Source organism: Chenopodium quinoa, unplaced genomic scaffold (assembly GCF_001683475.1).
Source record: "Chenopodium quinoa cultivar QQ74 unplaced genomic scaffold, ASM168347v1, whole genome shotgun sequence".
NCBI lineage: Eukaryota > Viridiplantae > Streptophyta > Magnoliopsida > Caryophyllales > Amaranthaceae > Chenopodium > Chenopodium quinoa.
In genome coordinates, this window is record NW_018744828.1 from 291,956 (window position 1) to 316,939 (window position 24,984).

Genomic DNA, 24,984 nt, shown 5'->3' on the forward strand with positions numbered 1-24,984 from the left:
CGTCCGCCTGAATATGACGAAAAGGTTTCCTATTTCCTGGAGTAGGAAAACGGTATTTTGTGAAATCAAGGGCAGGTGGCTCCCACTTCCTAGATCTAGGATGAGGGGTCGCCTCTCGCCCTTGAACTGGCTTCCTCTTCCGTGAAGTGGAGGGTTTCTTAGCCGACTGCTCCTTGTCCAGAGCAGGCGACTTCTTGTTGATCAACTCTTTAATTTCTCCCTTGAAGTCCCTCATGAAGGTCATGAGTTCGTTCCTTGTGATGGGAGCAGACCCATCAGTCGGCTGCTGCCGAACAGGCGGTGCGCCTGCTGGCTCGCTTCCAGTTTGAAGATGTTCCCGTTCCCTCCTTTCGGTATGACGGGTACGTCGGGCCCTTAGGGTCTCGTCTGAAGCTGTGTGAGCTTCAACTTCAAATTCATTCTCAGTATCGTGGTCCGACTGAACTAGAGGATCGTCCAGGGGACGTCTCTCTTCAGGAGCCGGTACAAACGTGGGTGCCATCTCAGAAGTACTCTCCCCATAGACGGCGCCAAAATGTTTCGGGGTTTTCTGATGTCCTGCGGGAGAGTTACAATTCCGAGACTGGAACCGGACGCATGTACCTGCAAAACAAACGGATGCTCCGGATGATTGGAGATCCGCCTCCGACGGTCAAGTTAGTACTTGATTAAGGAGTAATTAATGTGGAAATTAAAGTGATTGGGTCTCTCTAGGTGAGAGTGTTTAATGTGTGTAATCTGCGTCGTCTCTCTTAATGAGGATTAAGGGAGGTATTTATAACCTCGGGAAACGTGCCAATCTAGGTTTAGGTTAACCTTGGGCTGATTGGGCTTCCCTCGGAAGCTGGGCCTAGGTGGCCGGCTTCTCCATTAGGCATGGAGTATGCCACGTGTCATGACATAATAAGTCCAGGGTGAACGAATAAGCGTGTGCCACGTGGCAAGCCCTGAGAGGTCCAATTGGGGGACACTTGGCAGGACCTGATTGGCCCACGTGGCGCATTCCGATTGGTGGGAGCAAAATCCCCTAATCATGTGTTATGGTTCATTTGTTTTTATATAATAGATATATAATTGTTTATTTGCTATTATATATTTCCCTACTTCCACCAAATTAAAGTAAATCATCCCGTACAAACTTATGTTTCTATGTAAGCATGTAGGATGTAATAATGTACAGTGGTAATAAAACTAGTAATTTGGAAAGGGGAAATCTTCATACATCTATATCACTATTTGAATCATTAAACTTAATTTTGTATAATAAAATTCAATAATTTTGTATAATAAAATTCAATTACAATTGTTTAGTTAAATATCTTTAGATAGTATTTGATCCAAATATCGATCTTCATCACTTAAGAAAAAATATTTCCACACCATATCTCACAATCTACTTCTCTTCTTTTGATATTAGATAGGGCGAAAATGTACTACTGTATGGAGTAAAAAAAATTACTAATAGGACTTTTTTTTTTTTAAAAAAAATATTTTTTATTTAGATTAAATTCATGTAGAATTACACTTGATTTAGTATTTTACGGCAAGTATTAAAAAACGAATCAAGTTATTGTAAGATACAAGTGCGTGTGTGTTATTTCTTTAACAACCATTCACCTTTTTTTTTTCTCTTTGCAAATTGTTTAATATTTCAAGTGATACACTATGTGCATTGATGTTTAATGCTATTAAGAGTGCTTATTATTATGTCTTATTTTTATTATTTCTTCTTGGTTTTTTTTTTTTTTTTTTTTTGTACATTGATGGTTTTTGACATTAAGCAGAGAAGAATGTCAAGGTTTTCACTTGATGAATGCTTGCAAGATTGGATGATAACAATGGCCGTTCGAAACGACAACAAAAGAATTGATAAGGTATGGAAAAAATTTTATACTTTGTTATAAAGATATCTATATATTATACCCTAGCTAGTTTATATGACTAATTAGTTGTATCTTCTTTTGTAGTTTTATATACATCTATTGTCCAACTTACAACTTAGGTCTCTTAATGAAGTCGATGACTTCGTTCACCATGGCTACCACCCGAAGAGGCCACAGAAAGGTGCAAACCCAATTGATAATGTAAGTTTATCTTAATATGATTATTTTTATTACGTATTTCCTCAATGTCAAAAAAAAAAAAAAAAATTTACTTTCTCCGTTTTTCATCAGTTGTGTCACTTTTTAGAAACGGAAGTATATTATTTTAGATGTATCGATCACTTTTCCGTTTTTCAAATAAATTTTCTCTATTACTCTCCTATCACAGGACCCTAGTCTCTTAATTTTTTTTTCTCTCATTTATCTATCACATGACCCTCTTAATTTCTATTACTAAAGAGTCTGCAATTACAAAAGTGGCATCAAAAAAACATTGAAGGAAGTAATTTGACATCATTTTTTGTATATAGTTTTCATTTTTTATGAAAACAAATCACCAAAAACAGAAAACCGTTTAATGTTTCCACTTTGTTGTTGTCATTTTCAAAATAATCATGATTATAATAAGTTAGACTAATTTTTAACTCGTTGTATGATGTATATCATATGATTTTGAAAAACAGAAAACCACAACAATGTCAAACAGATCCTTAAATTTGTATGTAGTTTTATCTTATGAATTGTATTATTCACAATTTTTGTATTTTCTTACTTATACAGTCTGTAGAACCGGGCACTTCAAGTGGAAAACGGTCAATTAGAAGGAAGTTGGATTGGGAATTTAGGTTTAAAGGAAAAAGCTATAATGGTGAATTTGTTCTTTATGATATCCATTTTCTTGAACCCGGTTCCAACCAAGATTCAAAAAGTGTAAGTTGTCTTTTTTGTATAATATCGGTGTTGCAAATTACATAACATCAATAAATTGAACGTACAATGATGTAAATATGAGATTAAAATTTATAGTCAATTTTTTTTGTTTTTTTTTTGTTTTTTTTTTTTTTTTTTTTTTTTTTGGGAACCAAGTAATCTTATGAGATATATTAATTATTAATTTCTTTTTTAAAAACAAAAAAAATAGTCGCGAGGCTTTAGGGTGAATGAAGAAATATTGTTCTCAAGTGGAGGAAAGATAAGTGATCTTGAAAACAAACACCGTCGTAAGAGAAGAAAGAAGATAGAGAGCCCAGATACGACAGAGATCACTCTTAATGAAAGCGTGGAGGCATTTATGTATGAAGCATATCAGAATCTCGTCAACAAGGACATGGATGACAAAGGAAAAGGCAGCAAGCATAAAGGCAAAAGGAAAATGTATGAAGATTAAAGATGGCATGAGAAATTGAGAAGGCAACTAGGGATCCTTCTTTAATTTGGACTAGTTGGAAATATGACTCTCCTCCTGAGAGTAGTTTTCTTGTAATTTATGTTGTGACCTTTTGACAATATGGCTTTATGTTTTTATTTTAATTTGTGTTGTGAACTTGTGACAACAAAATCTTATGTTTGAAATTTGTGTTCGTTGATCATTCTTGTTTCACCAAAATTAACTGCTTTGTTTTATTTTTATAAAATCCATTGTTTTCCTCTACATAATATATATTCTTATAAAAAAAGCGCTAGAAGGAGGGTTCGAACCTCCGACCTTGTGGTTAACAGCCACACGCTCTAACCAGCTGAGCTATTCCAGCTTTTGTTTTATTCTCTCATAATATTATTATTGGTAGTAAAGAGCGCAGACCAATTGCATTATTCAGATATTATTTCGAATGAGAAGTATATTAGAAAATAATATTTTAAATTTAAAATAAAATAACTAGTCTTTATTTGCATCACTGTTTCTAAAAAAATAAAGATTTTCATGTAAATAGTTTTTAAGTGTAAAAATTATCATGTAAAAAATTAAAAATAAAAATTGTATAATAATTTTTAAGTGTGAATTTATGTGTCAACGTATTTTAGAATATACTACGTTGTACCTATAAAATGGTTCATGTATACACTAAATTGTAAATTGTTCAAAACTAATTATTTGCTTTGCTTAATTAGCATCTAACTTGTTGCCTTGTTGGGACCAAAAATTAACCGTACTTGATCAAATCAAACTTGAATCCAAACTAACTTGAAAAATATTGACACTTGATATTAATCCAAACACCTAAACCCTTTTCTTTAAATAGGTTAAGTGAAATGACAAAATATTCTTTAATAAAAAGTGGACTGAGAAATTGAGATTGTTCAATGAACTTTTGTGCGTGTTTTTGTAACTTTTAAAGTGGTATGGATTTATAAGGAATTAAATTAAGATGGTATGGGGGTAGAAACTTGATTCTTAATATATCATGTTTGGTTCTTGTTCAGGAATGAGTTTTTTAATTTTTATTCGATAATCTAAAGGTGTGGTATTTGGCTATTTGCCATACCCACCTCCCCCTTGGTTTTTCTAAACCAAACCCCATACCTTGTGAGTTTCAAGTATGAGTTTAAAAATAGTTTCTTAAACAAGCATTGAGTTTTACTCATTCCAACCCCATACCTCATATATACCTAAAACCTACGAACCAAACACCCCCTTAATATTTTTTCATGGGCAAAGATGCTATGTACTCACAATTTTCAATTGTTCAAGCTATATATTTTCAAGTATTTTGTCCTATATATATATATATATATATATATATATATATATATATATATATATATATATATTTCGTAATTATGCGTTTTTTGCAACTTTTTTCCAGTTTATAAACTTTTAAGGCAATTTCATTTACTTTATGACCGATTTCATTTACTTTTACTAAATTTTCATTTACTTTTTGGAAATGAAATTGGGAATCAGTTTATAACATTCAAATATTACAAAAATGCCATTAATGACACGGGAAGCATGTGAGCCATCGGATTAACATGATCTAAGGGCCTAGATTAGTTCCTAGTTCTTATTTTAGCCTTGGTTCTCATTATATATATATATATATATATATATATATATATATATATATATATATATATATATATATATATATATAATAATGTCAACAAATTAGGTGTCAATCCGGATGTTCAGATCAAGTCAAATAAGATCAGGTCGGGTTAGGTTGGATCAATTTTTAAAATTGCGTCATATCAAATTATTGTGTCCACGCGACTACGCGAGTTGAAATCTGAATCGGATATTTTTCGTGTCAGGTCAGGTGTGATTTTGACACCTCTAATCAAAATAACTTGTTACAACTTTTTTTTAAGGAAAAAAATACCCTTAAAAAAATTAACAAGTAATCATATCATCCAATATGACATGAATTACGTTACGTTTAGGTAGTGTTTGGATTCAAGTATTTAATTTCAAATCTGGAATTTGAAATCTGTAATTTCAATTACTTACATTTAATGCCAAATTATCTGTTTGGGAAACTTGAAATTTCGAGTAAATCATTTCAAGTTGACTTAGTATGACCATCTCTACTTAATTACCTCTTCCCTTACATTTCTCTATTTTCTCTCTCTTCCTTACATTTCCCCTTCCCATTCTCTTTCCTTCTCTACTATTCATCCTAAATCCCCAAATTATCGACCAAAATTATGGAAAAAATAGGTCCCTAGATCTGCATGTCTTTTGGTTTCTCCTTTTGTTAAACTCAATTTCAAATTCTATAAACTGAACTTGATTATTGAAGGCTAGAATTTCAGTCAAATCCAAATGCAAATTCTCATAATTCCCAAACAGGTTATTTGGGACAAATCCATCATTTGAAATGAAATGATGGTTTCCAAACAAGCCATAATATATTTATAATTTATGGTCTTGTTGGAACCATAAGCGCTTGTGCAAGGGTTCACAGTAATTACATATGTAACACAAATATACAAAGGGCTAGAAAAAGAAAGAAAATCATTGGCGCTTTCGCTGTGCAGTGTGCTTTCGCTGTGCAGTGGGGGGTAGCTTCTCGGATGGACCACTCGGAAGCTTTTGCCCAGTTTCTTGCTCGATCCTCTTCTTGAGCTCTCGCAAAACTCGTATTTGACCCAATTTCTCAGGAGACAGTTTCTCCCAGTAAATCCCTGCAGAAAATTCAATGACCTTGTGGTTTAGGTATAATCAACTGGAAGTAATGCAAGGTTTTAGGAAGAAAAACTGGTTCATCGCTAACCTTGTGGTTTAGGTATATTCGTATTGGTGAATATGACCTGTGTTGGGGTGCAAATGATGTCGACTGGTACATCATGGATTAATAGCTTTTCAGCCGGAATATCATCTACCAGTTGTTGATCATGCACTGCAATATTATTAACTACTTTAGCTAAACAATAACAGCACTTTAATAATTACTGAATTACTGAAATGAAATTACACATTCAATTCCCATATTACTGGTGAAAGAGAGAAATTTACATGAAGTGGCACTTATAATCTTCGGCATATCATCATATACGACTCAACAACAGATCTGAAGGTCCCATACATGCTAGATTGAGTCAAAATTAAAGAAACAAACTATATTGAAAACTAAGGAAGTATATAAAAGCCAAATTTAAAAGGAAACTTCAACAAGGAATCATCAGCTACAACTGCAATGTAAAGATCTGTCAAATAAAGTATTCTAATAGGCAAAATTAGAAGTTTGTGGTAAAACTGCCAACTTTGATCATGCCGCTCTATCATGCACTGATTTGTCACTATTAGCTATATTAATGATAAAAGGTATCTAAAGGTAAATCTAATGATGATATTTTCATGTCATTAACCCAATACATATCTTGACAAATTACTCCGCACTTGTCAAAATGAGTGAGGTTAAAAAATCTAAAATGTCAAGACATTATCAGTCCCCGTAGAAAAACTATACAATCAAAATGGGGCATTTGTACCAAAGAACATCAGAAATACCTGTAGTAATGACAGGGGTGGAGTCATCAATCGCCCTCATGTAACGCAGCATTCCATATTCAAGTTCAGCAAATCCCTATCAACGAATTTACAGTAAAACTTTGGACATTAAAAGCTAGCCTTCACAAACATTGAATCATCAAAAGACCTTGCAAAGATATGAAATAAAAGCAAGACAGGCTTTTCCTGTTTTCCATAGTCCATGTAAAAAAAAAAAGATCAGACCAGTAGAAATATGGATGGCATTAATATATGCCACTCTTTTCATGGCAGGTACATCTTGTTTTAGATCAATCAAACGCATAAATTTAAAAGGGCTCAGAGTAATGTGCTGCTGGAAGTGTAACTGCCGCTTTATGATAACCAAAATGTACAATTATCTTTTTTTTTTTTCTGCTAGAAGCAAATGAAAGGCATTATATATCAAGTAAAATTTTATGAAGCAAAGACAGAAAAAAAAAAAATTGAAAGATGATGAGAATTAATGGGAAAATAAATTTGGAGGAACAAAAAAGATGGATTTTACAAAGGCTTCAGAATGAATTACTATAAAGTTTTGATTCAAATGATATCATGTAAAATGTTATTGGGATTTTACTCATCCTCTAGTTTTTTTCTTTTTTTGATCTACCATATTTACCTAGCCTTTGACCAATTGTTTTTACTATAAAAAAAATGATAAGTAGTATCATGTAAAATGTTATTGGGATTTTCTCAAGTTTTTATGCTTTTTACTACATCTTAGGTAATTAAATAGTGTGAAGCCATGAAGAGTAATTACACATGCAATATTCAAATAGTACTTCATATATCTAAAGGTATTTTACAAAAATTAAAAATAAAAAATAGGAAAAATTGCCCGCAATAATCCCACCTTTGGGCCGTCCGCTAATAATAATCCGACCTTTGGATTATTTTTAAATAATCCCACCTTTATACCTCTTCCGCTTTAAATGGTCCTAACCGGTCACATAACTTGTTATTACAAGTTACTAGACACGTGTCAGTCTATGATTGGTCAAAAAATAAAATTAAAAAAAAAAACCAGAATTTTTGTTAAAAAAAAAAAAAAAAAAAAAAAAAACTGAAACCAGATTCCGGCAGCCCCACCTCCCCTACCCAATTCCGGCCACCATCTCCCTTCCCCTCCCCGATTCCGTCCACCCCCTCCCTCTCCCTCCCCGTTTCCGACCAGCCCTCCCCTCTCCCTCCCCGATTCCGTCCACCCCCTCCCTTTCCCACCCCGATTCCGACCACCCCTCCCCTCTCCCTCCCCGATTCCGACCACCCCATCCCTCTCCCTCCCCGATTCCGACCACCCCCTCCCTCTCCCTCCCCGTTTCCGACCAGCCCTCCCCTCTCCCTCCCCGATTCCGTCTCCCTCCCCCTCTCCCTCCCCGATTCCGTTTCCGACCAGCCCTCCCCACTCCCTCCCCGATTCCGACCACCCCCTCCCTCCCCGATTCCGACCACCCCCTCCCTCTCCCTCACACCGTTGCAAATCCACCACGCACAAACCCACAACAACCTACCCAATTCCGGCTAAACAAGTGGTTTCGGTGGGCTAAAAGTGGGTAGAGGAGCTGGTTTTGGTGGGTGAGCTAGGTTAGGCGAGGTGGTTTCGGTGGTGGGACTGCTGGAGACGGTGGTTGTGGGTTTTTTTTTTTATTTTTTATTTTTTATTTTTCAATAATTTTTTTATTAATTTTTTAACCAACTATGTGGTGACACATGTCCAAACAATTCCAAATTATAAATGGTAACTTGTTTAGCCGGTTTCAAGTCACTTGGGACCATTGGGAGCGGGAGAGGTATAAAGGTCGGGTTATTAAAAAATAATCGATAGGTGGGATTATTTTGGGCGGATGAGGCAAAGGTGGGATTATTCCGGACAATTTTTCCTAAAAAATAAGAAAAGGTATAATGTTTTACACGTGCAGTATAACTATAGAATAAGGCCTGGATGGATAAAACTAGCACAGAAATATAAAGAAATCAGATAAACTGGAAGGAGAGCTAAAAACTGGCCTGCATATAATTGTATCTGCTACAAGGTGGATTGGCAGGATAGCTAAAATATCTAGGTTCAGAATGAATGTAGAAGCAGCAGCAGTGGCAGGAATTGTACATTAAGTGTGGATAACAAGTAATGAAGCTCTTTGGAAAGGAAAAATACCTACTGTGGCCTCGGCAATAATGGAAATTCAGTGTACTATAAGAAGTAGAATGAAAGGGATCATGGGGGAAAATAATTCATCTGCTGAGTGCTGATAGGATTTGGCTGGATGACCTATAATTATTGTGACTACAGTTCTATAGCTTGCTTTGCATTTTAGGTTATATTCTTTGTAATTGGTACTGGTTCTATAAAGCTGATGCCTATTTTGGTTGGGTATTTTTAGTGGAAAGGAGCCTTCTTAGAAGGGTTGTCTCTACTTTACAATCCTAAATCCCACGTCCTTATCCCACTTAATCCCATCCCTCCTACCAAACGCCCCGTAAGTGAAATTAATGTGCCGCTGATTACGCTCATGCAATGGTGAATTGATCATAAAAGGCCTCTAATCACTATAAAAGAAAATAATAAATAGAAGCAACCAATAGCTACGAAAAAATTTCCAAATATAGCATACATTAGATGGAAACAGAAAATAAACATCATAGCAATGGAAAACTACCTCACCCTTTCCAAGGCGGGCTCCAGTGTTCGGATCAACAGCAACTGAACCAATGACAATTAAGTCTACTTTGATCTTTTCATCAAGACCAATTGGCCTTCCATATTTTGCTACACCTACAGAGGTGCATGCCTCATTTATATTGCTTGAAGTCAACATTTCAGACTCAAGAACAGAAAAGAACCCGGTTCTCAAACGTGGCTGGGGAGTCAGAAGCTTCTTCCCCTCTGCATCAACACAACAGTCTCAAGAAATTGAATGAAAAGCAAATAGTAGAAGACCAAATTATAAACTAAGCAGCTCAACAGAAATGATATCCATAAACACAATAAAAACTTCCCCTTAACCATACAAGCATGTGAAAATCTTTATGGATTGCTATGAAAACAAGATGTAAATTTTAATTTTGAACATCATGAATTTCCATATTATTTCTGTAGTGTCAATTCTATCAAGATTTGAAACATCTATAAATATTACTGAAGTAACAACCGCTGACATCATCATTTTTTTCAAATTGTACACGTGTCAGCTTCCCCTTCATTTTTTTCCCGCCTAAACTTTTTTTTTTCCTTTCATATTTTTTGTTTAAAAAAAATCTATTGATTGTAAAGTATTTTGATATAGTACAATAAACTTTTTAGTTTTCAATTTTTCATTACTTTTTTCTTTTAGGAACCTTTCAAAAATCTCAAGAAAAACAAATATCAACCTTTTATACGAAGTATATTTGATTATCCCATCTAATTACAAAGTTTGCTAAAATTTATTTTAGATGTGAATTTTCTTTTGTTTACAGTATTTTAATTTTTGTAGTTTGGTTTATGTAAATAATATCGTATGTAATACAAAGATTTTACATATTGTAACTGATATGTGTTTGAAATTTACACAATTATAAATTCTTTTATTATATCCGTGCATCGCATGGGAAATAATCTAGTTATTTAATAAGACAAAATTCAGGGATGTCCATCTATTACTATTAAGAGCTGCACTTGCCTTCCAATATGGTTCAGAACTTCATATTCCAAACCACTTTATAGAAAATAACTCACTGAAATGTATTTATATTCACAGATTCGTTCTATTAAGAAAATTTAACTATTCGCCACTTAGTATAAGAGTTTTAAGCTTTCTCTTTTTGGTTAAACAGCTCACAAGCCTAGAGCCCTAAATTAAAATAAGTGGGGGCAGATATACAAAACGTAACCCCCATAACTATAGTTGCACAGAGGCTCTCTCCTTTATAACTCTATCTGAAAAGCAAAGATTAACCTATGAATTCACAGCATATAATCATTCAAACACTTTTTATATTGTGGACGCAAAGCAAAATCTCCATCAAATTATACTTAGTATGATTGCGTAATATATATTGCCTGAAACCTTGAAGGTCAAGCAATTATCAACAAAACATAGCTAAATTTCAAACAGCAATTCCCAGCAAGTCTTTGATACCCTCAGATCTTCAAATTCTTCACTACTCAGCAATTTATTATGAGAAACGGCTGAGAATGTGCTAATGCAACAGTCAGCTCAATACCATAGTATTAGGAGGACCTAATGCAACCCAAACTACCAACAACAACAAAAGCTTGTAACACCAGGTGTACTTTATATACAACAAGTTTAGTCACCCGCAATCCACAATTCACATAGTAATCATTTTGAGAAAGAATAGACTTTTACGTGATTTCAGATACTACTCACTATCTATGTTGCATACATACACCCGTTATATACAAGACCTACCGAACAACAAACAAAACAGTGAATTAAAAACAACCACCAACCAGAAAGCGTCAAGAATCTGACTTGTTTCTGTGGAGAATCCGGGTTAACCTTCACACAATTCGCCCCCAGAAACACATCCAATTCACCCAACTGCCAAAAATTCATTCAAACCCCATAAAAATTCATTCAAACCCCATAAAAATTCATCACAAATAACATAAGATAACAATATAATAAGGGTATAAAATTGATGGAATACCTTGTTAGCAGCAAGTGGAGCACCAACAAAATTGGGAATACGATGATGAACAGGTCGAGGAAATTGAGCAATGTTCTGAGCTTCCATTAAATCCCAAACCCTTTTTCTAATCTTCCATTTCCAAGCTTTTGGGTCATCATCTTCACTCTCATTCATTTCTTTTTCAGAGGCTTCCGCCATTGATTCTCGAGCTTTAGCATCAAGGGTGAGGCGATTCGCTTCGAATGCCGCCTCATCGAAGATTTCAGTGTTATTTTTCTGGGAACTACCCAGTTTTGAAATTGATGGAAATGTGTAGTTTCTTCTTTGATTGAGTGTGTTAGTGAGTGAAATTGGAATTGGGGTTGGAATTGAAACTAGGGTTCTTGGAAATTTGGAGGGAAGAGAGAGAGGTGAAGAAGTGAGATGGGAGAAGAGTGATACTCTTGTTGCAATTGTGTCCATAGGGTTGTTATGAATAATGACTGAGGGATGATCATGCTGGGGTTAGTTTACAAATTCTTATTTTTATTTTTATTTTTATTTTTTTTAATAACCGTCTACAGTTGTTATCGTTTTAGTAAGGGGGTTGTTTAATAACCAGCTACAATTTTTTTTCTTTTTTTTTTTTAATTTATTTTACCACCTACTAATTTTAAAAACATGAAAATTTCCCACCAAATTTTCCAAGCCCTCATATAGTCATATATGACGTCGTCATGCCTTTTTCTTCCGCGGTTCTCATGGTCAATGATTTTTTTTCAATATAAATTAAAATTAGATTAGGGAAAAGCATTTAGCTATCGATTTAACATAATCCAAGCTCACACGAACATAATTAAGTTACTAATATGTGCCAATTATAATTTGTTGTTCTTCATTTAGGGTTTATCCCAAATATGGGGAATTTTTCAAAAGAATAATTTTTCAAAATAAGCATTATTTACATTGGTTAACTCTATATAGAACTAATATATATGCTCAATTTAGGATTGTAATTCATAATTTAGAAAAACATTTGATTTTAAAATATCCCTAAATTACATATAAACCCTAATTTTTCATATTAAAATTTAGTAATAATTTTTTAACGATAATATCAATTTCAGTACTAATTAAAGACATAATACGTTAAATCAATGCATAATAGTCCCAATTTCATCAATTAATCACTAAATAACAAACTCCTATTTTCATTTCAAAACCCTAAATGATGAACACCATCTTATAGTTAGCCCCAATTTTGCAAATTAGGTACCTAGTTTAGTGGTTTGTTTGAATAATTTAGATTTGCAATAAAAATCAAATATTAAGGTTAGAAAAAGGAATGAAGTTGAAAACAAAACTGTTGGTGGGGCCCACAATGACGTCATGTAGGTAATCAGGTGGAAAATTTTCATGTTTTTAAAAATTGTACTCCCTCTGTTCCATTTTGTTCTTTACGTTTTCATTTTAGGTGTTCCTTTTTATTCTTTACATTTAGTATCTTTTCTTTTATAGTCATAAATTTTAGACAAAATTACCCTTGCTTTACAATTTAAATAATCAAATATCCTTACTTTGTCATGTGCATTAGTACTTTTAGTTCTATTTTAATGATTTTCTAATACTCATTATTATTTTCTCTCTCCTCTCCCTTCTTTTTCCGTCTTACTTTCTTCACCCCACATGTACCATATTCTTTTCAAAGTAAAATTATACTTTCAATCATTGAATTATTCCAATATACATCTAATTTACACAATTTCTTAATTATCAAGCATAATTCCAAACGTCAAAAACAAAAGGGTACGAAGGGAGTAGGTGGTAAAATACAAAAAAAAAAAAAAAAAAAAAAAAAAAAAAGAGAGAGAGAGAGAGAGAGAATTGTAGGTGGTAATTACTAAAATGACAACAATAGTAGGGAACAATTTGCTAAATTGGAGTTATTAAATAAAGAAATTACTAAAATAGTGTTCACTTTAAAAAAAAAAAAAAAAAAAAAAATCAAAGTAGTGTTCACTTAGGATTGGAAAACTCTAAACCTAATTTTTATCGCTTCTTAAAGTCTAAATAAAAAAAAATAAAAAATAAAAAAGTGAATTGCTAAATCGCATCCGGTATTTACTGGATAACGCTCGTATTCTAACACGACATTACAAACATCCCCCTTTTAATTTTACCCTAATCTACTTTTACCCCTTGTAACTTTACCCTATTTTATTTTTACCCTACTAGCCACCATCCACCACTCTACGTCAAAAAAAAAAAAAAAAAAAAAAAAAAAAAAAAAAAAAAAATCCTTTATTCAACAACGATTTACACAAGCGGTGAATGGACAAATTTGCAAAACTGACGATGCCACCGAAGAGGTTGCCTATGCGGACAGATTCGGGGAGTGTTCTGAATTTTTGTCCTTTTTTTTTTTTAATTTCGTAATCGCCAGAATAACGCCTGAAATTTTAGAATCTACCGTGGAACATTCTATATTTCAAGCGTTGCTACCATGGTTCGCCTGAAATTTTGGAATGTCCCATAACAGATTCTAAAATTTCACGCGTTCCTTGCATTGCATTTTCCTCTTTAAACTGAGCCCGCAAGAATTTGCTTTGGTACCGGTTATCAAATATTCCCTTTAACAGTCGGCTTTTTTTTTGTTAATCAGTTTCTTTAGATTCGTACAAACTATCTTCATGTTATAAAAGATTAAAAACAATTGATATTTTGAATCAATAGAAAGGAATGGAGATTAAATAAAGTGTTTATACCATCTTCACATTCATTTCTTCGTTCACAAGTACATTATGGCATATGCAAACATCAACTTCAAAAGTCAAATACAAAGCACCAATGAAAGGGTAAAATTATTCATAAAAGCAATCTAGTATTACAAATATAAGGAACATAGTAATACATTAACATACAACATAGATAAAAGAGTTAAAAAAAAAAAACTACAAGAGCAGCAGACTCGCGAATATACAGCCAAGAAAAACATGGTGAGCGAATATAAAGAAATAATGATACATTGCTCAAGGCTGCAACCTTATGAGCACAACTTGTGAAGAGCCATAACCCAGAAGGAGCAACAAGTGTATGTGAATAACAAAATAGAAAAGAAAAATGAGAATATTCCAACACACTCGACACCATACCAGTAGTCAGGTTGCACGGATGGTTTATGGTTCTAATAGTAAACGAATGATCACCAATTGATCATATGGCTTGTGACTGAGAGAAGGATATGCGAATGACACAGCCGTCAAGGGTGGTTGCATTTTTGCACACAAGAGCTTCAGTAGCCTGCTCCTCGTTCTCAAACAAAACAAGGGCTTGCTTCTTGCCATTAGTCTCAAAAACTTTGGTGTTAATAATAGTCCCATGCTCCTCCAAATGACTCACTATCTCTTCCTCAGTAATATCCTGGGGGATGGTGGACAAGTGAATCATTTTCGTCGGAGAGCAGCAGTAGCGGTAATTTTTGGCCGCATTACGGTTGAACCGGTTAAGGTTTGAGTTGAGGTATTCGTGGGTGTCGGTGCCTGACGTGATTTGAGGGTACCTGGAAAAGTTGACATCTAATCGCTTTCCAAAGAGTGTAATCCCCTGCAATTCAAATGATAAACAGCAATTCAGCTTTAACTCGATAAACACCAATTAAAAGGAATGAGACATGATATACAACTTCCTATAACTCACTTGGTGGCAATTCAGCAGATAAGAAAAGAGACATGATACAACAAGAGTGGTGTGCTTTACAAGAACACAAAAGCTGTTCCTAAGAAGATCAGCTTCCCACACAATAAAGATGTTTACTTACTCCCGAAATAAAACAGAGTTGAATTATTTATGTACTTTGCATTTAAGTATCCCAAGAAACTAAAAGAGACAATAGTCAGAGACATTCCAAGATCACACCTTCAGAAAATGAACAGCCAATTCAGCTTGGAAGCCATCACCCATCTGTACTAGGGCATGATCTGGTTTATTACGAAGAAGTTTAATTCTCACTATGTTCCCATATAGAGAGAATAAATTGAAAAGTTTGTCCTCGTCAATTCTCTGAAACACAAGCAAAAAGCACAAATGACCACAGGACATAGAAACAAGGTCCATTCTAATTACGTATCAACATGGAGGCATAAGAGACAAAGGAAGAGAAAAGGAGGGTAGACTTACATCAGGATTTAGGCTAGATACAAGTATTGTGCACCTGTCATTCATTCCTGTGATTCCAGGAGGGAAAACACCACCAAAAGCAGCTGCAATAGCTGCATGATTCGCCATCTAAAAAACCATGCCCATTGATTCTCTTAGTGAAAATGTATAATGCAAAAAATGATGTCTAAGTACTTGCCTGAAAAAGGACCGTATTTGTAGAACATGAAAAGAAAAAAGGGAAAAACATAACAAATGGAAGCATCAGCATCTCCAGTCAAAAAGAACATTCATCACTTCACTTAGAGAAAAGTACCTGTGGAAATGCAACTGAAACACCCAAAATGAAGGGAAGAAAACAAAAAGATTCAATTAGACACTATATAGTGGAATGTAAATACTAGAAATTTAGGAGATTTAAAACACAACTGATTACCCGGAGCTCCACCTGTTGGGAGTGGGTACATACCACCACCATCTGCATAGCCAGGCTGTTACAAAACTCTGTTAATTTTATGCTGGCAGAAGTGAACAATTTCCAAGGCCGTATTCTGGCATACCTGAGAAGATCTGCCTTTCGGTTCTGCCGGCAAGGAAGGATTGGTGAAATCCCTGCATAAAAAATAATAATTATGCATAGATGCATAGATTCAATAATGCCGCATCAATAAGAATCCTTTCGCATTCTTTAACAAATTGATGGAAGCTTGCAGTATGTAGCATACCTTGTCCGCTCATTATTATAATTGACTTGCAGTTCTTCAAGACTGCATCAAGATAATAAAACGAATTAACAAAATAGATGTTTGCATGCTACACAGTTGGCTAGCTGCTAAAAGATAATTGAACATCGCACATAATCACCGAAATGAATACATGGATCACATAGAATAAAATGCAAGTCACCAAAGCCAGTAATTGAGAGTTCAGACATACTTTGAATACTGAATATCTAGTTGGCAGCAACCATCATATATATTCCGCCCCTAAAGAGGTTTAAATGAGATTAGGCCAAAGCAATTGTCGGAAGCAAATAAAAAATATATTTGATTGTACTCAAACCTGAAGTGAAGTTCGTGCAGTAACCGCACTATGGCGTGATTGATACTGGATAAGAGCTTGAAAACCTACAAAACAAAAGTACTCAGAAGAAACTGGTCTTTGAAGTATAATGTACTTTTCAGAAGAAAAAAACCAGATACATGTTTCAGAAAATCTGTTTGCAAACCGAATAAATTCAATCACAAACACCACATGTTAACATATGCATATGTGACATTAAAACTTTATATCAAGAAAAAATTCTAGACAGAAATAGAATCGGAGAGAAAAGAAAAGAAAGCAGAAATGACAGAAAAACTTGAATAAGCTGACCAGCTGTCTTCTGAAACGTAACAATCTTCTCCACAAATCCATGAGGAGAAAAAACTTGATGCAGAACGTCCACAGTTATTGGATACACCGCTTGATGGATTGTAACTAACAGAATTCGGTTAGGCTGAGTTCCCAGAGATGCCCCACAGCAGACCAGCATAGAGACAGAAAAGGGGGAGAGAGAGGAGAATAAATAGAGAAGAATATATAGAGAGATGAAGAGAGAACTTAAAGAAAAAATACATGTAATAGAAAAATCAAATCACATAATTTAATACGACCACCACAAGTTAAAAAGAAAGCATGAAGTAAACTAAAAGCACATAGGCAAAAGGCCAATAAAAAACAAACATCATAAATCATGCTACTTAAAACAGCTCTGCAGCTAATTTACTGCATAAACTGTTTAAATCCCCTTACATGTTCTAAGAGTCTAAGATGGCGTACTAATCAAATCAGAATCCACTAGAAGCAGTCTTACCATATTGGACACTGGACAGGAAATAGGCCTGAGGTTCCTACATTGATTACTAGAAACTTTTTATTTCATCTTAAAAGCATTTACTCAAGTAAGACAATAAAGCACTCTAAATTCCTCTCCTATTGCGAAGCTAGCCTCGTGACAGACACAGTTAATAAGTTTAGCTATTTATAGAATATGCTATAATAGCTTATTCAACTTTAATAACTTAACTATAACTAAGAGCAGCATCAGACGCAACAATTCCCTACTCTTACTCGAGCCAGCAGAGAAAGATGCAAAATTTTCCAACTTCAAAATGTGACACAGAACTCACCAGTAAAACTCATTACACTTCCCCTGAAGAAGATATTTTAGGACATTATTGGCATATTTCTGCATACAAAAGACCCTATATATACTCTTAAATGCATCTACTCAATAAAAGAAAATTAATAATAAAAATAAAAATAAAAAAACCACTAAGTCCTAATTTCCATGTAACACCTCCACATCCAAGTTTCAATTGTGATACATATACATTACAAAAACATATTAAATGAACTCAAAATTATTTCTTTCATGCTTTGGCTGAGACAGTAATCCAAACTACAGAATAAGGCCACACCATTATGAATATTTCAGAACAAGCAACTCTGACAAAGTTTTCAACTTTCTGACTACCTTTAGGACAACCTTTTTTTAAAAAAAAAATTCCGAGTAAAGAATAAAAACAAAATGAATGCATTGAATGATACATGGAAATGGAATCAAATAATTTGTTACTTGTACTGTATTAATGGCAGAATGCACGATAATTTAGAAAACATCACCGCGGCAGACGGCTTTGCTAGTACAGCAGCTCAGTAAAAGATGCAATACAGATTCTTATGCTCCCACATATAAGATCTGAATCAAACTACACTCAGCATAAATGATTTATGTCCACCCAAAAGCATATATGAGAAGAGATACACATGTATATCAAGTGATAGTGAATGAAATTCATGAGGCTGTTTCCATTTCTTTTAAACCATCCAATTACATAACATGATTTTTTTTTTATTCTTTTTTTAGGGAACATAAATGGCTTTATAGGCAAATCCTATAATTATAAATGGTACATATACCAACCTCATCTCCTCGTCCATGAGTGTTCTGATCCATTGTTGTTAATTCTTGATGTGACGAGAATTGAATATAAACATTTCTTCCCCTATCAAAAAAAAATAAAAGCATAGCAAACATAAAATGAAGTCAATGATAAAGGCCATAGCATACAAATAAACTAGGTTCGTACTGTGGCTATATTATTTAAAAGCGTAGCAGTATATTATTGCATCCAACTACTATTTTTCATCATATAAACATTTTATGCCCATTTATATGCACAATAGAAAGGAGCATTCATCCTAGAAAACACAAAAAAAAAATGTCAGATACATGCTATGCTTTCTTCTGACAAGATATTTTAAGAGAAAAAGGAAGGACAAGACTTTCAGAATGAAGAATCCCAATCCTCCATGAATCAATGACCAAAGATAGTGAGTGAGCAGTCAAAGTACAAACAGGTCATTTCATGATTTTCATCAATTACACCACGAGACGATAGATTCGTTGATATGATTTTTAAGTAATCAGAAATTTTGACATTAAACCAAGAAACAAAAGAAATAAGTGCAAGCATGCTAAATATCCCTCAAAAAAGACATATATTGAGAGGAAGTAAGAAGACATTCAACCAATCAGCCCTTCTTAAATGATTAGTTTTTAAAAAACGTAAATTTGTCCAAATCTATTTGCTCAAATGAACAAGATATCAAGACAAGAACAGAATATGCTCAATAATTCAAGATAGTCAGAAGGAAATCACACATCAGCATGTGCGCATGAAGGGGTAATGAAGGGAAATGTCATCATGAGGACAATTTAACATTGGTAGCATGGTTCTAAAATGCAGTTTCAATCGCGATCACAAAACAGTAGCAATGTCGTAAAAATAATATGGTGATCAGAGACCAGGTCGCAAACAAATTTAGTTTTTAAGTTTGTATATGTTTAAAATAATTGTAAGTATACTTAACCTAGATTATCAGAGTAGATGAATGAATAGTGCAAAAGTCAAAACATTGCAACTTAAAAAACAAAGAAAGTTCATACATATATATATTAAAACAATATCAATTAAACCCAATATAGAACTACACTACCCAACTGGCTACTAATGGAATAAGAAACTCATATGAACCACCCAACCCCATCCTTTGGCCAAAGACCAAGCTCCACCAATAGTAAAATCTGAGAATCAATCAAATAAACAACAACCTGACCTACACTACCCAACCTCACACTGTCTCACAGCCAACCTGGCCTACACTACCCTACCTCACACTGTCTCATAGAGGATATGGCCACAACCTTCTGTTTCTCTCCCTATCGAGTTAGGGGGCAAGTGAATCTGTAAGTTAAGTCAGTAAAGGAGTTCTATGCTGCTATTTGGAAAAGCCAAATAAGTATTGGCCGACAAACAGTAACTTCAAGAGCTTCAAGATTTCAACACCCCATGTTAGTATATCACATTGGTATTAATTTTCGGTGGTACTTTTAGCCCATATTTTGTTACAATTAGAGCGATACATGATGATACAGCCGTGTGCCAAAATTTGATACAATGATTTATAGTAGTGCATCCTTTTCACACCACCTACCTATTGAAGCTCTACTTAGGTAGAAAGAATGACGTCACAAGTTTCCAGGAAATTCTCTGAACAAAACATCCATACTGAAACAGGAAAATCTGCATACAGGTAATCTCGCTACAACTTTCCCTCTGCTACATGAACTCCAACAGTCACTCCTTATTAACAGTCCATACAAAAATACGCATTATTAGTGCTTCAACGATCTCCTGAATCCCTTGTAAATCAAAGGACATCATTATGCCTATCATTGGGGTAAGCACCACTGAAAAAGTGACATCTTCATATGTACATATCTTAGGCATTCTAAACCTAGCTCCAGTTCTAACTGCATCATCCTCCTAGAGCTTGGCCTCTAATTTTTAATCTTAAAATTTATAAACTTTGTGCAGACTGCGTGAAGTGTGAGGCATAGTGATGTGCAAGTAGTTTAACTCTAATTGTGAGATTCGCATTTGGGAGGACTGCCAAAGCCAGACTAACAAGAAACAAAGACAGCCAAAGTCAAAGTTTGCATATTAATAAAAGTGTTATGATTAAAGCCTCATTCAAAGTTCTTCCACAGCCAAATAAATTTCCACTAATGCCAAGGGTACTAAAACTATGAGCCCTCTCCTACTAACCATCAAAGCGGACCAACATCCCTTTTATCCACAATTCACGCCTAGCTTGGCCACCAGTGTGTATGACTTCATGAAAACTGCATCAGCACATACTTCCCCAAACTTCAATCCAATAACATTCATGGACCATGCATCCTCTTCACTACTATCTGTTGAAGTGAGCCAAGATCCTTTTCTACACACCTTAACCACCAGGCTAGGCTATCATCATGGTTATCTAGATGAAGACTGAAATAGCATTTTCCCAATATTAAGAAAAGGAATCCTAAAGCACAAGATTATTGTAGGGTCAATAGACACATGCGGTAGACTATCGAAAGAGAGCCAAGGTAGGAGTTTGCTGAGCGGGGCAGATTCTTAGGACTAGGAGGACGATATTTAATATGGAGTTAGAAGGAGCACCTGAATGTTTCGCGGGAGTAGCCAGGCCCATCGTTGTGCTGTAAGCCCACGCCGCCGCCCCCCCCCCCCCACCCCCACCCCCAAGGGTTGAAGATGCTCAAGGTAATGTGTTCAGCTAATAACAATTGCCCACACTCATCAACATACTTAAGAGGAATGATTTTCTCACAGCCCTATTTTCATTTTGATAAATTAACTACAACTCTACAAGATTTCCATTTTGACAAATTAATTATATCAAAAATGCCTTTGTAAAACTGGTTGACACAAATGCAAGATAACCAACTCAGGCCCTAAGCAAGAAAAAAAAAATAATAAAAAAAATCATTCTCTTACGTAGGACAAAAAGCCATCTAATTCATCCCTCAATCCATTTCTGCAAAAATTCAATCATATGCTTCCTAAGGGTCAAGCAAAACCTCTTCAATTAGTACTCTAACAATCCTCAAGATAACATATGCTAGCCTACGATGAAATCATAACTAGAATTGTATAGCAGTAGAGGTTGGATAAACAAGCAAAACACTCCGGCACTATAAGATAGTAATTTTCAAACAAATAAGAAGTGAAGATCAACTTATGTTCTAAAAGCTACTCTGTATACGTTTAATGTAAAGATATCGAATAAGATCATGTTTTTGTGGTATTTATGCATCCATGCACCAGCTTGCCAAATGTTATGTTTCCAGATTGACTAGGCCAGAAGCAAGCAATCTATCAATTCTAGAATAATTTAACCCTTGAAGAACTCAGAATGCAATGTGAATACATATGGTAGCAATGAACGAGCCAAAAAGAACATATTAAAGTAGACAACATAGGGAACATAAGATAACTGAATACCATCCAGCATAGCAGCTTTTACTTCTTTCAGTAGAACACAATTCACCTCAATTACAGAATTGTCATATGCTTGAAAAAACATAATAGGGAACAGAAAAGAATTAAGTAAACATAAACCCACATCAAATGTGGCAGAACTAATTGAGGAATTTCATTTAGTAATCAAAATAAAGCTCTGAGGCCTATGATGACAAGGAAATGAGCTAAGTCCTACTCTCTTTTGACAATGATTTCATAGACCAAAGCTTATCAAGAAAAGGGTCCAATCAATCAAAGCCCTAATCCCATAAGTGGGGCAAGAAAAGAATCACTTATAAATTTATCTTTGGATCGGTCGTTGACAATAAAGCATTAAAGCTTTTGACAAAATTTGTTACTTCATCAACACACCTTATAGTTGGCTGTGTGTTTGTGTAGTACTGCAAAACATTGACGGCAGAGGGAACATCTTGCATTTGAACAAGAGCCTGAATTTTTTTTTTCCAAAAGACAATTAATCAAAAATGAACTTGTCGGAGTTCGGAACTGCAGCAACTGCCTACTCTAGATTATACACGATGAACAAACCTGATTCTTTGCTCGCAACATTACAAGTTTTGTGATAACTCCAAATGGCTGGAACAGCTGGAGTAAATCATTCTGGAAGAACAAGAAAAAGTTGCAGATAAGGTAAAATAAAGCAAACAAAATGCACAAATTTAAAAAATGTCTAGGATCACTGCTATACTCCAAAGTCCAAACTATAGATGGAAAGATCACTAGCAACTCTATTCCCACCCCAAAAAAAAAAAAAAAAAAAAAAAAAAAAAGGATCTCACAAATTACAAACGTCAAAGATTTGGGTTATAATCAACTGCTAGCTTACATCACTAGAGATTTCCTTACATTTTCATAACAAGATAAAATACAACAAAATAAGTAACGGCAGGAAACTAAGAACAAACAACCAAGGAAGAAAATATTCGTCAAAGACTCTTAAGTTAAGATAATTGTTGATCAGCTTGTGCTGCCTACTGCACACACGCTTCTTTCACTGAACTGGTTCTTACTACGCTAATGTCAAATGTCTAATCCCTCCAAAACAGTCATTCCTCATTGTAGGTTGAAATAGTCTATTTAGGATTGCTTTAGTCGAATTTCAGTTAATGGGGCTATTAATATCAGGGCACACTTACAACACTTAAATATTGCTCCTACACCTTCAGTGAATCCAATATTGTTACAAGCAAACTGAATGAATAAACATGTGCAATTTAAAAAATGAATAATAAGCAACCAAAGCTTGGTTTATGCTAAACTAAAAGTGCCCAACTTTCCCTCCTTATAATACAAATTGATCAACAAAGATGGCCTTTCATCCAATCAAAATGCAATTGAATGAAGAAAAGCCACTGGAACCTAAAGATAAACTATTTAACCATTCCATAAAAAACTACGAAGTTGCTAGAGCCAATTATATCCACTATTTCGCAAGCACAATAGAATTACGCACATTTTAATTCTTAGTCTATCAGTACCAAACACAAAAGACAAATCAAATCCTCATACATTCACTTGATAATGTCTCTCAGACTCTCAGAATATGATTATCTTGGCCATGACATTGGACAAGAAAGTGAGCAATTGCGAATCGCTCAGGGATAACTTTATACATTCACTTTATCATTTGATACAAGAATTTGCATAATGGCATTGAGGTATCACTCACCTTCCCTCGAAAACGAAAACGAAAACAAATAACAACAACTCAAGAATTAAAAGGATTGTCCAATACCATTGTTCCATAAGAAGCAAGTTTAAGTCCATCCCAACAAGAAAAGATAGTAAATTAAATAGAAAAATTGAAAAAGAAATCATATTTATCAAAATTTAGAGATAAAAAAAACTGTGGGCATCAAAAAATAGCAATAAAATCGAAAACTGTAAAAGGGTAAAATTCAATACCTCAGAAATTTCATGACCCACATTACGAACATGGATAACTTTGGATGGTTCAGCCATTTTTCAACAGAAAAAACCCTGAAAAACAGACCCAATTGATCATAAATTTAAAACCCATGTCATATTAATTAATTTAAAAATTAATACAACTAATTTTCCATAAAAATTGAGCTCAAAGCTTATAGCAATCAAAGTTAGTTTCTTTAATAACCCAAAAATAAGAATTTTAGCAATTAAAGGAAATAAAAGAAATAGAAAATCTGCACTGAAAATGAAGCGAAAGCGATACTTACAGAAAACTAGGTGTCAGAGAAGTGAAAGAAAGGATCAAAGAGAAGTCGGAGAAGAGAGAGAAAATTGAAGACAAGATTGCCCTAAACTACTTTAAGAGCTTACGATGTAGCCCGTGTAGGATGGGCCGTGCGGTAGATTGTAGTGCTCCTTATGTTGAGTATGGTCTTATCTCCCAACGTTGGTCGCGAATTCGCGATTCTATAGTGGTTGGCAATTCGGTAAAATAGGCATTATAAGAAAATACTTGTCTGGTTGACATATATAAAAAGAATTACGATATACTTAAGACGTGAGATTAAATATATATTACAAAGTTTTGGAGGATCGTTAGACTTGAGACATGTCACAAAATGAACTTTTTTCGTAAAGAGGTTTTTTTAATTTTAGTTTATCGTTATATTAATTTCGCAAATGTGTGTGTTGGAGTAGAACGGAAGAGCGGGTTAAACCGCTCGGGCTTTCGGTCCTCAACGACCACCGCAAGAGCTCTAGAGAATAATTATCAGGTATGTTTGGTGTCTTGGTGTGTGCGTTGATTATACGGTTATACCTAAATTGTTAATTGTGACTTGTGACTTTGTCAAATTTTCAAACTACAAGCTAAAAAATATGCTTATGAGGTTGATACATATAAAGATAGGGACTTGCTTAAATAGATTTCAAAACAAATGGCTATAGGTTATATAATTTACTTATTTTATACTTCCTCGGTTTTTATTTACTT

At 34.4% G+C, this 24,984-nt stretch overlaps 2 protein-coding genes and 1 non-coding gene across 4 annotated transcripts; all 3 read right to left on the reverse strand.

Moving 5' to 3' along the window:
* Positions 1–3,560: 3,560 nt before the first annotated feature.
* TRNAN-GUU lies at positions 3,561–3,634 on the reverse strand. The gene has a single exon. It is a non-coding gene; the product is annotated as a tRNA-Asn (tRNA).
* A 1,965-nt stretch (positions 3,635–5,599) lies between these two features.
* Positions 5,600–12,196, reverse strand: LOC110704251 (5-formyltetrahydrofolate cyclo-ligase-like protein COG0212). Its single transcript, XM_021882041.1, has 6 exons — positions 11,509–12,196; positions 11,309–11,399; positions 9,513–9,739; positions 6,835–6,910; positions 6,098–6,223; positions 5,600–6,008 (listed from the first exon to the last, which is right to left on the reverse strand). Exons 1-6 carry the CDS (start codon positions 11,950–11,952, stop codon positions 5,839–5,841), a joined length of 1,134 nt encoding a protein of 377 aa, XP_021737733.1. The 5' UTR covers positions 11,953–12,196; the 3' UTR covers positions 5,600–5,838.
* A 2,112-nt stretch (positions 12,197–14,308) lies between these two features.
* Positions 14,309–24,440, reverse strand: LOC110704252 (polypyrimidine tract-binding protein homolog 3-like). Of its 2 annotated transcripts, none has more exons than XM_021882043.1 (15): positions 24,260–24,440; positions 23,970–24,044; positions 22,593–22,664; positions 22,416–22,492; positions 18,593–18,674; positions 16,999–17,122; positions 16,687–16,751; positions 16,561–16,610; positions 16,350–16,391; positions 16,185–16,236; positions 16,073–16,115; positions 15,941–15,954; positions 15,646–15,753; positions 15,385–15,528; positions 14,309–15,072 (listed from the first exon to the last, which is right to left on the reverse strand). In XM_021882043.1, the coding sequence occupies exons 2-15, from the start codon at positions 24,024–24,026 to the stop codon at positions 14,683–14,685; spliced, it is 1,320 nt and encodes a 439-aa protein (XP_021737735.1). In that variant the 5' UTR covers positions 24,027–24,044; positions 24,260–24,440; the 3' UTR covers positions 14,309–14,682. The 2 variants fall into 2 exon arrangements, with proteins under 2 accessions (XP_021737735.1, XP_021737734.1); XM_021882042.1 differs by having other exon boundaries at positions 16,061–16,115; positions 24,260–24,439.
* Positions 24,441–24,984: the final 544 nt, after the last annotated feature.